Source organism: Erigeron canadensis, chromosome 4, assembly GCF_010389155.1.
Source record: "Erigeron canadensis isolate Cc75 chromosome 4, C_canadensis_v1, whole genome shotgun sequence".
NCBI classification, from domain to species: Eukaryota; Viridiplantae; Streptophyta; class Magnoliopsida; order Asterales; family Asteraceae; genus Erigeron; species Erigeron canadensis.
This window is the reverse complement of record NC_057764.1, coordinates 19,028,745-19,045,712: the sequence shown is the minus strand read 5'-3', so window position 1 is coordinate 19,045,712 and position 16,968 is coordinate 19,028,745. Positions and strand designations below refer to the sequence as shown.

Here is a 16,968-nt window from a genome sequence, read left to right as displayed (position 1 = left end):
TACTAACAGATTTGACCCTTTGAATCTTTTGGGTTCTTTTTGATCAGACTAGAAGTTGTAGCAAGAAAAACTGATTGAGTATATACAAAGAACATTACAAAGGAGAAATTTTAAAATATCTTACAAACAATTCACTTATCCTCCTAAGATATCTACAGTTTCTTGCTTAACTTCAAATGAAGGGGAGACAGTTACATCAACTTTCCTATCTAATCCTTCCTCAATGAGAAACTGCTCAAACCCATTACCTTGCTCACCAAAATTAATACAGAATCTATACAAGGTAAATAGGTGCATGGTTGGTAGTCATTTCAGCTCAGCAGTTCTCTGAAAGACAAGTTGCCCTCTTGCATTTGCAAAATACATCCCATGCTCAGGCTCAGTTATATGCAATCCACACTTTACATCTTGAATACTAGCAGGCAGAGACAGATTCAGATGACCAAGAAGTTTGTGGTGCCAATTGCTCAAGTAGCTCTGAAGGGTTCAATTGCTTGATGAAATTTGTGTGATTACCTTCAGGACCATCAAGCTTGACATGCTTTGTTCTTCTTCTTTTCAAAGGCTCTTTAGACTCATCTTCTTCCATGTCATAGTATCTTGGTTTTGGGAGACTTGAGATATCTATTTTGTTTTTCACAATTATAGCCAGTTTCTTCTCAAGTGCTTCCAAGACAGTCTCCTTATGAATGTTGGGTTGTTTGTAAATGATATCATGTAGCTCAACCCATTCAGTGTAACCTAGATCAAACAACTTGTCAAGATCATAGGTTTCCCAAGTATTTTCATAGCCTTCACTAGTACATCCAATGCTTGGAATGGATTGATTCTTCCTTCTTTTTAATACAACCTGAAGGATGGTCTGTGGATATTTTCTGTAATTCAATCTTTCTTTTGTTTTCTTTATATCCACAACTTCCTATCCAGCATGAGCTTTGGAACTGTCCCTACAATCCTTAACCTTCTGTGATGGTTTGGAGTGAACCATCACCTTCCTCATCGCTTTTCTGTCTGCAGCCTTTCTCTTTGATCCTACAACTGGCAATACTTCTTCATCTTCCTTATTAAATGTTTCTTGTAGTGCTCTGGCCAGTTCAGGATCAGATTCAAGAGCTGTCAGTTTTAATCTCTCCAATCTGTCTTCCACAATCATTTTGTATGCATCCTTGACCGATACATTCATCTCTTGTGCTCTCTCTGCAACAAACTCCCAGTCTTGTTCTTCTTGAGTTAAGACCTTCACACCACTTGAGCCTTCACCACTTTCTCTTTTCTTCATCATAAACTGGCTTAATGTGGCGGTCTCATCACTTGAAGTGGAATTAGCTTCAACTATCTTTGGAGCTGGGTCAGCTTGTGCAGAGACAGACTGTGAAGACTTTCCTTTATCAGCACTTTCTTCTTCACCATATTCCTTCCTTATCTCTCCAACAACATCCATCACAACATCAGTTGTCTCCCCCTCAATGTTATCACTCTCTTTAACAGCTTCCCCATTCACTTCTTCAATCCTTATACCACCAGACTCAGATTCTGGTCTTTTTATCTCCTTCTCAACTTCCACATTTGGATTAGAGCCATAGACAACCATTCTTCTATCATTGGCCTCCCTTTCTCTTCTGGCCTTGGCATATCTTGCATCCAACTTCTTCAGATACTCAGCAGTTTCTTTCTCTACTGCAATCCTTTCTTACTCAATCCCAGCCTCACTCCTTTCACTTCTTTTCTTCTCCCCCTTTTTGTCATCATCAGGAGGGAAGGAGCTTGCTGGAGTAGCAAAGATTCCACTGAGTCTTGTATTTAACATGTCAATTCTGAAGGTTGACCATGTTAGATTGTACACCATTAGATATATCCACCAACTCTTTCTTGAATTTAGTTTGTGACTTGTTGGAATTCTTGAGTTCAATGGATACATCTTTAGTGAACTTGGTTGCATTCTTCTCAATCTGACCCAGAGTACGCTTGTTTAATTCATTTTGTTCAATCATTGCTTTAGTCAACCCATCAAGAGATTCTGTCAGCTTGTTCAGGCTCTTCTCCATATTCTCAAGTGCCTTTATCCCTATTTTTTTAGTTTCTTTGTGATCTTGGCACAGCTTCTCCACCTTCTTATCCGTCAAATCCTAATCCTTTTAGATCTTCACCAAGCCTTCAACCAACTTTAAGTTCTCAACCTTAGAGGTTGATATGAACTTAGTGAGTTGATTTACCATATCTAAGGATGAGATAGTGACAGCTTGGGAAGAACTTGCAGTTGGCCTAAAGGCCATTGACTCTGAAAAGAGCAGCCTGCAATCCTTAAAATCAGGGTCATTAGGCTCATATAAAAGGGGGTGGAGGCTAAGGGAGTTTTGGTGCATTTTCTCATGAGAGTGAGTCTCATGAGCAGATCTTTCAGAAGTGATAATGTGCTGAACAATCTAAGAAGGATTGACTTGTAATTCAGATTGTGGGCCAGTGGGAATGTGTTGATCTTGATTTTGATCAACACCTCTACTAGCATCTTCCATCAGAGCATCCCTTGAGGATGGATGGGCAAGCACATCATCGAATGAAGAGTCACTTCCGGAGATAGTGACTATATTCTCATTGACATCGTGAGGACCATCAATGGTTCCCTTTGCTGCACAAGGGGCTAGCATGACCTCCCTAAATAGAGCCATGTAACCTACAGGATCCCTCTATCCAAGGACAGATGCAGACACAGACCCTGCTAGTGTAATGTTAAGGGTAGATGATTGCCCTTCAACAGTGGTGTATTGTTGCACCAAAGTATCCCGAGGGAGAGTTATTGAGGCCTGTATTTCTTCTTGTGATCTAGAAGAGACGTTGGCAGCCTGTGCAGACTCAGAGTGTAAGAGAGAAGTAGTCTGACCAACTTGGGGAACACAAGCAGTATCACTAAGGCGTTCGATACTTGCATCCTTTGGTTGATCATCCTCTGGAATGATGTGCATAGACTCTGACTCTTATTGGATCTGGGTTGGATCCACTGTTGTCCCTTTAGTGATATCATCAACCTTTTGGGAGGCTGATGATGGTGAAATTGGTGGACTCACATTATGACCTTGGGAGGAGGTCTTTGTTTCAATGTATTCACCCTGTTTGGAGGGTTGGACAGAAGTATTTGTTCCCTTTAACTTGTTTCCACTCTTTTAGGAGAGGGCAGATGGGCGTGGTGAATCCGGCTTATCAGTTTGGGTGGCGAAGTCAACTTTGGAACGTTCCTCAGCTTCCAATGCACTTTGGGGGACTTTAATTCTAATAGTTTTTGTCAACCCTTGAAGCTGATGCAATTCTCTTTGTTCTTTTCTTTTTAGCAACATTGAGAGGCACTAAGTCCTCCACAATGGGTCTTTTAGAGGTGGATTTTGAAATGGTGGTTGAGGGTGTGGCTAGAGTGGCTAATGTTGTGGCCAACTCTTCACCTTCAGAAGAAAAAGAAGGAGTAGATTTGGAAGAGTTTAAGGGTTCAAGAGATTGAGTACCTTGACTCTCTGATTGGAAGATTGAGTGTTGGACTCAGATCGCGTCGAAGGAGAGGCAGCTTCCTTCAATGCTTGTTGTTCCCTATCTCTTTGCCTGCAAAAATCAAGGTAAATCTGCATTGCTTGGGTTAATCCCTGCGCAGTTACCTTTGGACTATTAAAGAGATGGTGACTTCAGCCTGGCAACTGGCCAAACTGTGGAATGTAAGGCCATAAATACTAACAAGCATTGATGAGTGCAAGAATTCTACCATAAGGTATGGTATAGGTCTTGTTTTTGACTCGGCCTACTAAGTCATTAAATATAATTTCTGCATAATCTACTCTGGTCATAGTGACCAAGGAATGAAAAATTTGCAATTCAAGTACATTTGGCTGATCAAAGCTGCTTGCATTGATTTGTAAAGTTTTAAATACAGTACTAAGAAGATAATTCCAAATTCCAGTTAAATATTTCAATTTAACCACTGAAGCCAAGGCACCTGAATAGTCAAGAGTTTGTAAAATATTTTTGGCTTCAATGTGAGAAACTACACTTGCATAATTATCTTCTTCCATATATTCAAGTTCGAAAGCAGACCTAAGCCTTTTCTCAGTAATGATTACCTGTTTCTTACCATTGAGGATGGTACCTCGAACTGCAACATCTCCCTTCTTCGTCTTTCCTACCACACAACTCGTCCAAAACTCGCAGAGCATGTCCTGGTACTCCACATCTGGCTTTTCAATTATTATCTTGCCAAACGGATGATGCCATAAGAAGGCAACAATTTCATCGTAACCTTCTGCCCAAGAAGGTGGATGAACATCGGCACAGACAAGATTGACGATCTTGATTTTACCAGTATCAAGATCGGAAGGGCTAACAACCACTTCACTACCCACAACATAGGGTGGAAGCTTGACAGCGCTTACCGGAGTTGGGTGTCGAAACCTAGATTCAGATGAAGAATCATTATTATTAGAGTTATTAGTAGAATTAGTAGAAGATGATGATGAAGCCATTAGATTAAATTGAAATAACAAAATATGAAAAAGAAGATTGATTTGCTTTAAATGGAACAGAATTCAGATTAGAGAGAAAAATAAGAGAGTATGAAAAATGCAATTGATTTGGGATTTAGGTTAAAATGAGTATATATATATATATTCGGATAAAATATATATATATTTAAAATAACCGTTTGGAGGGAAGAAAGAGAAATAATTTGATTGGGCGAGGACAACTAGTGGGGGTACTTTTGCAGTAAATGTCTGTTGCCTCCACACGTGTCACTCACTCATTGATCAGAAAAATGATAAATAAGTTAATCTAACTTAAATAATCTAAATAATAAAATGCACTGAGATATTTAATAATAAAATCAACTCCCAAGCTGGGTCAGACTCAGCTTACCCATTTTAACTTGATTTATACCAAGTAAACCAGGGTAGTCTGTGTGAAACACAGCTTGCCCTTAAAACTTTGATAAAAAATCAAAGGGGTTGAATTTATCATTACTTATCACACTGCCTTTTACATATTTAGCATTCCCAGCTTACTTATAAGACAATTGAACCTATTTTCATCCAATGGGTTGGTGAACAAGTTAGCAAGCTGATTCTCAATTGGAATGAAATGCAGTTCAACATCTTCTTTCATCACATGATCTCTAATGAAGTGATATATGATATCAATGTGCTTAGTCCTTGAATGAAGTACTGGATTGTTGGAGATTGCTATGGCACTTGTATTGTCACAAAATATTGGAGTCTTTGAGGCAGTGACACCATAATCTTGAAGTTGAAATTGCATCTACAAATCTTGTGAACAACAGCTTCCTGCAGCAACATATTCAGCTTCTGTAGTTGAAATAGAAACTAAGTGTTGCTTCTTACTAGACCAGCTTACAAGTCTGTTGCCAAGCAATTGACATGCTCCAGAAGTACTTGTTCTATCAATCTTGCATCCTACAAAGTCATAATCTGAATAGCCAATTAGATCAAATCCAGAGTCTTTGGGATACCAAAGACCCAGATTGGGACTACCTTTAAGGTATCTAAAGATTCTCTTCACAACTTAAAGATGTAATTCTTTAGGATTAGCCTGATATCTTGCACATAAACATGTAGCAAACATAATATCTGGTCTACTGGTAGTCAAGTAAAGTAGAGAGCCTATCATACCCCTATAAGCAGTGACATCAGTGGGTTTTCCACTTTTATCTTCACTAAGCTTATCACCAGTTCCCATAGGAGTTTTCATAGGTGAGCAATCATTAAAACCAAATTTGTTCAATAAATCTTTAACATAATTTCTGTAACACCCCGACTATGGCGGAAACACGAGATGCCACAGAACGACATGGTACAAAAGATTTAATGGAAACATCATAATTAAAGTCTTAAAATCATCCCAAAATAACCGGTTACATAGTTCAAATTCAAATGTTTAAAACCATTACATAAATCCAAATCCGAATTAAAAAGATACTTGTTTGCATCACAAGCCTTCAAACATCAAACAAATACAAACATCCAGAGGCGGTCCATAAGCAAACCTACTGCTCTAAACCTGAAAAGCATGAAGAAAAAGTGTCAACTACGAGAGTTGAGTGAGTTCATAGGTTTTTAACTAATACAACAAGCATATATACACATCATCACAAAATAAATTAGGAATCACCAATTTCCATGAATATTTCTAATTCCTCCTTTGATAATCGTTTGTTCAACTCAATTTTAACCCATGTAAATAAATCCTTGTCATATGACCACGAGGGTCTAATTTCATTTTCTTAGATGAGTAAATGCTTGAGCCACTACTACTACCATTTTATTCAAGTCCGATTACAATCCAATAATTCAATTCATAGCACAAGCTGTCAATCAAGTGCCGTAATAATAATTACAATAATGATAATGGGTCGTGCCATGGAGACGCCCAATTATCTTAAGGTAGTTAGAACACCCGGGGGCCAGACTAGAAGTGGAGGTTGTCACGAAGGCAACCAACCTTCCAACGGTACGCTTTGGGTGGGCGGACGAAACCTAGTTGCGCAACTAACTAACTACAGGCCTCCACTTTCGGAGTAAATAGTAGTGTACCGAACGCCGCGGTTTGACAGATGTCAAGCTCATCACATAAATCCTTTATTATCATGAACATACGAAACAATTTCATTTCATACTCATATATCAAGAATCAATTCATACAACAAACTCTCTTTCAAGAAACATTGCATATATAGAATGTAGTTTCATTTATCATGCTTTTCACCCCGAAAGTAAAACACATAAAAGAGTTTGAAAGGGGGCTATGACTCACTTGATTTGAGAGTAAAGGGGGCTGATCAAATACGAGATGTAAGCCTAGTGGTGTCGTCCCTCAAGCAAGCCTAAACCATGGTATTCAAATATACACAACGTAAGTGCGTGTTACATGAACTAGTGAACTAGATCATGAGATTTATGCTAGTAGGCTTGCCTATCTTTGGTTGTTACTTAATTATGGAATCAAGGTGCATTATGATGTTCAAGATGTTTGGTTGAATTGGAATTGATGGTAAGAGTAGTTTTTGCGTTAAGCGTTTTTGCGCATTTGTTGGAATTTTGGTAATTCGGCTTTGATTCGCGAGATTTCTTTTGCACACTTTGCTTGGTACTATTATTTGATATTGGTACTGTAGTGTTTTGGATTTTAAAATATATTTTCTGATTTATATTAATTTCTTTGATTTATTATTATTTAATTAATTATTTATTCCATTTATTCATTAATTAATTAAATAATTCCTTATAATGATTCTGAGGTTCTTAAATTACCTTTAAAGATTTTATGGATAATTATATTTGAATTATCTACTGATTATTATGTTCTTAATCTTGTAATATTATATTTTATCTATTTATTTAGGCTTTATTATTAATTATTTAATAATAATGATTAATTAGTGATGTTAACTTAGTTATTTATTCTTAAATTATGTAAAACTTGTTCCTCTCCCTGAAATTATTTTTCTCCAGTAGGTTTAGGTTATTTTAACATTAGTTATGTGATTTTGTCCAAGTTCATGATTTATATAATTTATTATTGATTGATTTATTCCTTAAAATCCCTTTTAAAGTCACTAAATTATAAAAACACCTAGAAATCATCACAAGAGCTTTTGTCCAAAAATCCCAGGCCTTTTTAGGCAACTTTTATTAATAAAAATTTGTAACCATTCAACCTCTCTTGTGTCCTTATAATTTGAGGACTTTTAAACATAAAATCGTTTACCGAAATAGTGATTTTTGCCTCATTTCTCAACCAAATTAAATGCTTCAAAAGGGATTTTTGTTCTTATTTCATTTTGTCCAGAATTTCCATCATATTTTGATGACCTAAGTCTTGATTGTGGTGGTGGTGTGCTATGTGCAATTTTGTGCTTTCGGTTGGTGATTATTTGACCCGAAAAGACGATTTTTGAGCTTATTCTTGCCATGCATCAAATGACTTGAGTTTTATACTTTTAATATGTCATATTTCCATTATGTTCATCACATTTTCATATTCATAAAGTCATGGTGCATGTGTGTGCTCAAAATGCATTTTAACAAGTTTTCGGTTTTCGATTTCAAGCCTATTTTGCCTTGTTTGGTTCCATAATCATATTTTTGTTATTACCATAATTTTTCCAGAATATTAACCTTGATATTAACACATTTTTCACTTATGACAAACCTAGCTTCATCTCATAATCCAAACAACAATCCAACCTTCTTAAATCTAGCATATATGCACTTAAATCAATACTTTTTAACATAAAGTTTTAACTATCAAAAATCCATCAACATAAAAATATATTTTTCATGAAATATTCCAGAAATATATATGCAAATATTTATACAACATGTTCATCTTTTTATATAAAAAGTTACTTTACAAACTATCAACACATATCCACCTTTTTTATGCTAGCTTTTATAGATCCAACACTTTGTCAACCAAATCTATATTTTCATAAAATTTTCCAGAAATATAACCCTCATAATATTCATAAATATAACCATTTTGCAAAGGAAAAATCACATCAAGAACTATTAAACATATATCCACACTTTTGGGTCTTAAACTAGTTGAATCCTTGGATCTTTCTTCATGGATTCAACATGCATGACCATGGAAAGAAAGATCCTATCAACTTTGCCCTCATCAAGTGTATATTCAAGAGAAACATGAAGAAAACATGGACTTTTGATAAAACCTTTTTAATACAAACAAGAACAAGATTAAACTAGTAAAGAGATGAAGATATATACCCTTGAAGAACACTTTTTGAAGAGGAAATGGTGCAGATTTTCGTGGCTAATATGGCCTCCAACAATCCCTATTCAAGCCCTAACACAACCCTTAAACTATGCTTGAATCAATCCTTTATTAATCTAGCCTAAACCCTTATTATTAGTAGTTGTTTATATGAGTTTTGTGGGTGTTCTTACTCACTTGTGGCTGCTGAAAATGAAGAGAAAAAGAGAGAAGGAGAAGAGTTTTTGGAGAGTGAATAATGACTAGTGTGTGTAAAATGTGAGGAGTGTGTTTTGTATGAGTTTCAAGAGTGAGAAATGAGTGTTAAGTGAATTCAAAATGGGAGTGTGAGATGGGTAAGGGGGGCCGGCCTCAAGGGGGGAAAATGAAGGGGTTTTTAGCTTTTTATTTTTATAAAAATTGTTGTATAAGTATAAGTGTAAGTGTATGTAAATTTTGTATTTGTTTTGTAAGTGTTTAGTTAGTTAAATGTAAGTATTTCGTTGTTTTAGTTAGGAATATGTATATATGTGTATAAGTCATGTATATTTATGTGTATGGATATATTTTTGTATTTTTAGTTGGTTACATAGGTTATTGGTTGTAAATTTGTACTAATTTTTAAGCTTATATGCTTACTTATTAAGTTTTCGACGCTTTTACGTACATAATTCTTCCAATTATATTTTTAGTTGAAAATTTTATTTATCATGATCATATCCTCTTGATTTGGTTTTATTTTTGATTTGTTGGGAATTCCATAGGAATTTTGATTGGTATCTCAATTTGCGAGTCTTAAGTTATTATTATCGTATCGATTGATCACCTCTAAAAATTTTTGTTCCGAGGTATTTTCATTAGGAAATTCTTATACATATCATTAACTTTAGATTACTAATTTGGGGCATTACCTACTAGCTTCAAGTATAACTATGGCTTGCGGGAACGTAGACAACCTAACTAGCACATATATAATATTAAAAGTGCGGTTGTTACAATTTCCTTGATTTATGAAAAAACCATTTTTAGTTTGTTTAACTTGTAAACCAAGAAAACAGTTAAGTTCTCCCATCATGCTCATCTTATACTTTTTAAACATTAATTCAGAAAACTTTTTGCAAAGTCTTCCACTGCTAGAACCAAAGATTATGTCATCTACATATATATGTACAAGTAAAATATCACCATTATATTTTCTCACAAACAAAGTCTTGTCAACATTACCTCTTTTGAACTTGTTTTCTAACAAAAATTTAGACAAAGTATCATACCATTCTCTTGGAGCTTGTTTGAGGCCATAGAGAGCCTTATTAAGCTTAAACACATGATCCGGATACTTTGAGCTTTCAAAACTTGGAGCTTATTCAACATAGACTTCTTCTTCCAACTTCCCATTCAAAAAAGCACTTTTCACATCCATTTGATAAACTTTAAAGCCTTTGTGAGCAGAGTAAGCCAAGAACATTCTTATGGCTTCTAGTCTTGCCACAGGAGCAAAGGTTTCATCATAATCAATCCCATCTTCTTGTCTGTATCCAAGAGCTACTAATCTTGCTTTGTTTCTGGTCACAACTCCTCATTCATCCATCTTGTTTCCATAGACCCACTTGGTTCCAATCACAATCTTAGAATGATGAGGTCTTCGAAGAAGTTCCTAAACCTTGTTTCTTTCAAACTGTGTTAACTCATCTTGCATAGCATTTACCCAAGAAGGATCTGACAGAGCCTCAGCAACATCAGTTGACTCCATTTTACTAACAAAATTGACAAACATGCAGATGTTTCCTGTTGCCTTTCTTCTTGTTTTTACACCAGATAATGGATCACCAATGATTTAGTTGATTGGATGACTCCTTGTCCATTTAGTTACATGATGTGTATTACTTGATTCTTGGACAATGGGCTGATTCAGATTTGAAGGTCCAGCTTGATTGTCTTGAGGAACAATGAGATCAGCTTGGACTGGAGTAATGTGATCTGAGTCAGCTTGGGAGTCAATCAATAGATTAATTTTTTGAGAGGAGGGATCAGCTTTCACATTTTCAAAAATTGGTAACTCTTCTTCTTCAATTATTTGCTCCCCCTGAGTTTGAGCATTCTTATCTTCATCTGGTGGATTAGAGGGACGCTCATTCTCAGGAAACAGCCAATTCTTCAAAGTTGATGTTATCATCTTCAGGTAGAGAGCAATCTGGCTTGGAGGAACCTTCATCAATGGTCACATTTGCAGAGTTTTCAATAGTATTGGTTTTTTTGTTGTAAACTCTGTAGGCCTTCATCATTGTAGCATATCCAAGTAGGATACCTTCATTTGCTTTCTCATCAAACTTTCCAAGATGGTCTTTCTGATTTAGAATATAGCAAGGACTTCCAAACATTCTTAGGAAACCAATTTCTGGTTTTCTCCCCCTAAGAAGTTCATATGACGTCTTCTGGTGTCTTTTCACAATAAGAGATCTATTTTGAATGAAATAAGCTGTATGAGTTGCTTCAGCCCAAAAATGAGCTTTGACATTGTTTTGTGCCATCATGGATCTTGCAGCTTCAATAAGAGTTCTGTTTCTTCTTTCTGCAACACCAATCTGTTGAGGAGTTCTTGTTGCTGAATAAACTTGTGAAATACCTTTTTCACTACAGAAAGAGTTAAGTGTGACATTTTTAAATTCAGTTCCATTGTCACTTCTCAATTGCCTAACAGGTCTTTTGTAGAGTATTTCAGCTTGTTTAATGAAATGAACAATACTGTCAGCAGCATCACTTTTGTGCTTTAAAAAGAAAACCCAGGTATATCTTGAATATTCATCAACAATGACCAAAGTATATCTCATTCCAGTGAATGAGGGGGTACTTATTGGTCCAAACAGATCCATATTAAGCAAATCCAAACAACTATCAATGGTTGAGCATGTCTTAGACTTGAATGTAGCTTTGTGTTGCTTTCCTTTCTCACAAGGGCCGCACAACTTGTCTTTCTCATATTTAATTACTGGTATTGCAGACACCAACTCTAGCTTACACAGTTTGTTGATGTCTTTGAAATTGATATGGCCACAACAAGTTTAACTCATCTTGAGTCTTTGACATGAAACAAACTTCTTTTGAGTCAGTTGGATTTCTCATGTCAAAAGAATACAAGGACTCATCTCTATTTGCAATCAACACCACATTGCCTTCTAAATCCAGAACAATTCCCTTATCAGAACGAAATCTTACTTCATAACCAGCATCACACAACTGACTCACACTTATCAAATTGTGCTTCAAACCATTCACATAAGATACCCTTCTGAAAGTAAGGAGACCATTTGAAAGAATACCAAAACCTTATGTTCTTCCTTGGGAATCATCTCTAAATGTAACACTAGGACCAGCGCTTGTTCTAAAGCTACATAGCAGGGACTTACGTTCGGTCATATGCTTGGAACACCCACTGTCCAAGTGCCAGGTATATGCATCATGATAGCCCTGCATTTGTAATAAGATATTAGTTCATTTTGGGAACCCATCCAAGGATGGGTTCACCAAAGCTGACCATAAGGTCAGACTCAGATTGAGTAGTAGAACTGATAATCTTATCACATTTAGAAACCCATTGCTGCTTAATCCGACCCTTACCAAATTTGAAATTCTTTCTAGCAATTTTTAGAGTTTCTTTTTCAGCGAAACCTTTGCCAATTCCAGACTTCTTACATTCAGACCTCAATTTACTTTGATCAACAATATTGGGATCAGATACACTTAAAAGTAAATTAGAGTCATTAGAAATCTTACCTTTTCTGGACTCAACATATTTAGCAATCATTTTGTCAGTGTCAAACTTAAGGTCATTAGAACTTGACACAGATTTGGTTGGTACAACATTTCCTTTTGAATCAGACTTCTCATTCTTTAACAGCTTGTTTTTCTCTTTTGGAACACTATGATCTCTAACTTTTCTCTTATTCTTTTTAGATACACCATTGTTTGTTTTAGACTTTGAATTTGACACAGATTGAGTAATTGAGAGTTTTGACAAATCAAGAGTTTCCTCAGGTTTTATTTCAATTACCCTATCAGATTCAGACGCAACTTCACCAATGGTTTGACCAATTTTTTCAAGATCATTAAACCCAATACCAGACTTCTGAGCCAATATAATTGGTTTAGAATTCTTTTCTTTGGTTTGTATCTTGGGTGGTGAAGGAGGCTAATAACAAGGCTCCATGGCACAGACTTCACTGATAGCAATAACTCTATCATAGTCACCATCAAAAATAGCTTGAACTTGATGAGGAACTTGCACATTAACACATTGTGCAACTCTTTTAGAACCAGTACACCATGATTCAGTTATATGTTTAATTTTCAAAAACTTTTCTTCTGAAGTTTTAGCTTTAGTGACCAAAATGGCATTTAATTGTTTTTGAGCTTTTACTTCAGATTCAAGTTTTTCAATGGTAAAATTCTTTGAGCTTACTTCTTGTTTGAAGATTGAAATTTCCTTTTTAAGTTCTTGATTAAAGTGTTTTTGCAAGAGAACCTCATCACCAAGTCTATTTAACCTTGACAGCTTTTCATTATAACACAGATTGGAAAAGATATTTACCTCAGGTGGAGCATTCTAACTTGAAGATGCCTTGTGAGCTAACTCAGATTGCTGTTGAATTCTAGCAAGATCTTCAGCAAACTTTTGAGTAGCTTCTTTAGCCATGAAGCACTTGGCATCCTTGTACTTTTCATCATCAAAGGATGTAGCACTTTCAGCCCAATCTTTGGCTATCAGACTCTTCTCATCTTTTTCAATTTTCTTACTCAGCTCAGCCACTTGTGCTTTCAAGGCCTTGTATTTGGTCTTGAGCTTTGAGTAATTTTCATTTCTTCCACCTTTGGATGACACAGCTTGGGAAGACTCCTTGGATCTGCAATCACCAGCCATGTATCCAGACTTACCACACTTGTAGCAAGTAACCTTGGACATGTCAAATGGCTTCTTGGTCTTATCATCTTGCCCACTTCTACCTTTTCCTTTGAATTTGTTGAACGATCTCCTTCTTATCCTCTCAGCTAACAAAGCCACTTCATTGGCTAAGTCCTCACCATCAGATTCATCACAATCAGACTCTATACAAACAGAATTCGTGTTAGAAATCACAGGTACATATTCATTGATGCATGGAATGATCTCATTTGAAATTGAACTGGGTGTTCAGTCATAGATGCAACAAGTACACTAGCAGGCCGACTATAAGAATCACCCATAGCAATTAGTTTCTCAGCTTCTGAACATTATTCGTTATGGAGTAAACCAAAAAGTCCAGGGACATCAAGATCTTGATGCACAGAACTCAGTTTCACAGAAGAAATATAATTATTCCATTTAGGTGACAATGAATCAAGAAATTTACTTTTCAACACATCAGTTTTCTTAGTAATTCCAACAACAGCTAAATCATTCACTAAAAAATTAAAGCGGGTATGAGTGTCAGTCAAGGATTCATTTCTCAAAGAGAAAAATCTCTCATACCTCCTAGTGAGAGTAGTAATGGTAGATTCCATGGAGGTATAGCAACCCTCAAACATGACAGTCAATGTACCCCACATTTTCTTAGCTGTAGAACACATTTTAATTGAATGGTAAATGTCTTTAGGCACAACATGGACAATGAAGTTACGTGCCTTCACATCCAAGTTGGCTAATCTCCTATCCTCATCCCCCCAATCTGCCTTGTCCTTAACAATGGATTTAACTGTGGCAGGAATGGTTGGGTTACCTTCCCCGACCACAGCATCAACCACAACAGTCGATGTAGGAACATAAGGACCATCCACAAGGATGTCAGGCATATTGTTGTCAATAGATTTAAGTAACAAAGACATACGACCTTTCCACCCACTGAAATCATCTTTATCAAACACGGGTGGTCGGGTAGAAGAACCATTATCTACAATAGATGACATAATGCTTTACACTTAAGGAAAATAAGCAAGGATCAAGTCAAGTCAATTCTTAACCCCTGCTCTGATACCACTTCTAAAGTCACAAAGCTGTAACAGAATACCAAAGTATAATGTACACAAATAGTTGTAGAGGGGGTGAATACAACTTTTCGTTTTTTCCTTAGCAAACTTTAAGAAAATAGTTTTAGAGATTCAGATAAATATATAACTTAATATAGTAAGAAAGAATCAATTAAAACAGTAAAGAAAAATAAACATTCTTAGACACAGATTGCGTTTTTAAAATGTAATCCTTTATTAAGATATAATCTATACAAAGAATTACAGGGTTGTTGCGGAAATAAGATAACCTACAATATCTAAACAACCCTATGAAATGACAAACAACAATCAGAATGTTCTAGCTCAAAAGAAGCAGCGCAGGCTAACTTCTCACAGACTAAGCTATGTGTAAGAGCAGAGAACTTGTGTGAAGAATGATTCAAAGGAGTGTCACACATATGCCTTCAAGGATTGAAGCTTTTATAGGCGAAAGCTTTAGTATCACTTGGCGTCCACATTTGTCCACGTATGAGAATTCTGTTGGATAATCAAGGGAATATTAGATCGTGCCTTCATCGTACTTGTGGTCCCCAAACCTGCAGCACGTCATTTTGATCGTCCAATGAGAGTATGGACACGCACATGCAAATAAACCACCAACTTGGATTCTAGGAACCTTCCTAGTCACGTCATACGTCCTATCACAAAATCTAGGTTGTAATCTTCACCTGATTGTCAGACATAGATTGCTCGTTTGTCAAGAGCAAATCTGTCTAAGTGTTTCCAAGTTGACTGCTAATCCCAAGCTGTCTTCTACCAACAACTTGATCTTCTATCTTCAATCCTCCTCTTTGACTTGGACTGAATGCTATGACCATTTGATGCAACTTGAACAACACTTGCTTCCATAAGATATAACAATCACAAAGTATGAAGCGTAATCTGGGTCGCGAGCTGAGTCAGCTTAGACTGACCCAGATTACTATACAAGAACCAAAAGATTTACAAGTGTTTACACACAGATTTGTCATCATTAAATTTATAACATTCATTGGGACTCAACACATTCATATTTCACCACTTTCGACCACCACCACCACTACCATGATCCTGCGGCGAAGGTGACCACCGCCACCACGACTTACATATGTGGAAGCTACAACTTACACATGTGTAAGTTAGATGTCCCTAATGGTCCCTAAATTAAGGAGTCTCTAATCTAACTCACCTATATATATATATGATGAGTGTCCATTTTGTGATAAAAACCCCTAAAGAAAGGCTTAAATGAGTTATTATTCCGGAACTATTGGTACTTATTGAATGATGTGATTATGCAGGTTCCCGGAAGATGCGAGAGAGGGTAAATGACATCATGTGACTCAAGAAGGAAGCCTATGAAGTTACAAGACACAAGGAAGTGGTTCGGGAGCCAAACAAAGACACAAGTGTAAGACAGCAGCCACCAACGGCCGCTGGCCACCTAACCAGCGCCGCTGGTACTCACCAGCGTCCGCTCCCCAGCCAACCAGCGCCGCTACTCGTTCACCAGCGGCCGCTCCTCGACCAACCAGCGCCGCTAGCCCAAGGAAGCCTAGGACCAGCGCCGCTGGTCAGTCTACCAGCGCCGCTGGCCGGCCCAGATCTGAAACCGACTTTAACACCTATTTAAGTCGAACTAACCCTCAAAACCATGAGAAAGAGCCGATTCAGCAGCCCTAGCCGCCCAGGAATAACCCTAAATCGAAATTGCATATTCCAAGAAGGTTTTGGAGCATCTAAATACCTTGGTCTAGATCTTTCATCTTTATTTACTCTTTGTTATTGAACTATGTCTTTTATCTTCTCAGACTTTGTTATTCCTTTAATAATGCTAGGCTAGTAGGCTGAATACTTGTTTGGATCAATGTGATCATGTAGACGCTTATTGTTTTACTGTTTTTTTTTTTAGATTCTGTTGGAGTGTGCTTTATTGTTTATTGTAGATCTATGTTTATTAGTAATTCATGTTGCTATTGGTTTTATATCTGAACATATTAGTTTAATTCTAATGGTTGTCTATGATCATGCACTAGGACTAATATGCAAGGACAGAAAACAACTAGTCAGTCTATAACTAGAAGTAAAAAGTGATTCACTTGTAACCGAGGGATCCAGAACCATAGTAACTAGGATGAATTGAAAATGAAGCTTAACAATACCAGACGCGATCCTTTGACTTGGAAACGA

At 36.6% G+C, this 16,968-nt stretch overlaps 1 protein-coding gene across 1 annotated transcript; it reads right to left on the bottom strand.

The window, feature by feature from the left end:
- Nucleotides 1-10,895: 10,895 nt before the first annotated feature.
- Nucleotides 10,896-14,697, bottom strand: LOC122597087. The gene is made up of 7 exons (XM_043769722.1): nt 14,046-14,697; nt 13,376-13,860; nt 12,974-13,309; nt 12,293-12,883; nt 12,165-12,190; nt 11,854-12,046; nt 10,896-11,105 (listed from the first exon to the last, which is right to left on the bottom strand). The coding sequence occupies exons 1-7, from the start codon at nt 14,695-14,697 to the stop codon at nt 10,896-10,898; spliced, it is 2,493 nt and encodes an 830-aa protein (XP_043625657.1).
- Between the last annotated feature and the right edge of the window lie 2,271 nt (nt 14,698-16,968).

Coding starts and splice junctions, on each gene's coding strand:
- LOC122597087 (XM_043769722.1), bottom strand. CDS start 14,697: ATGTCATCTATTGTAGATAATGGTTCTTCTACCCGACCACCCGTGTTT. Junction 13,310..13,375: donor AATCTGAGTTAGCTCACAAG/GCATCTTCAAGT, acceptor TATAATGAAAAG/CTGTCAAGGTTAAATAGACT. Junction 12,047..12,164: donor TTCCAAGCATATGACCGAAC/GTAAGTCCCTGC, acceptor CCTTACTTTCAG/AAGGGTATCTTATGTGAATG.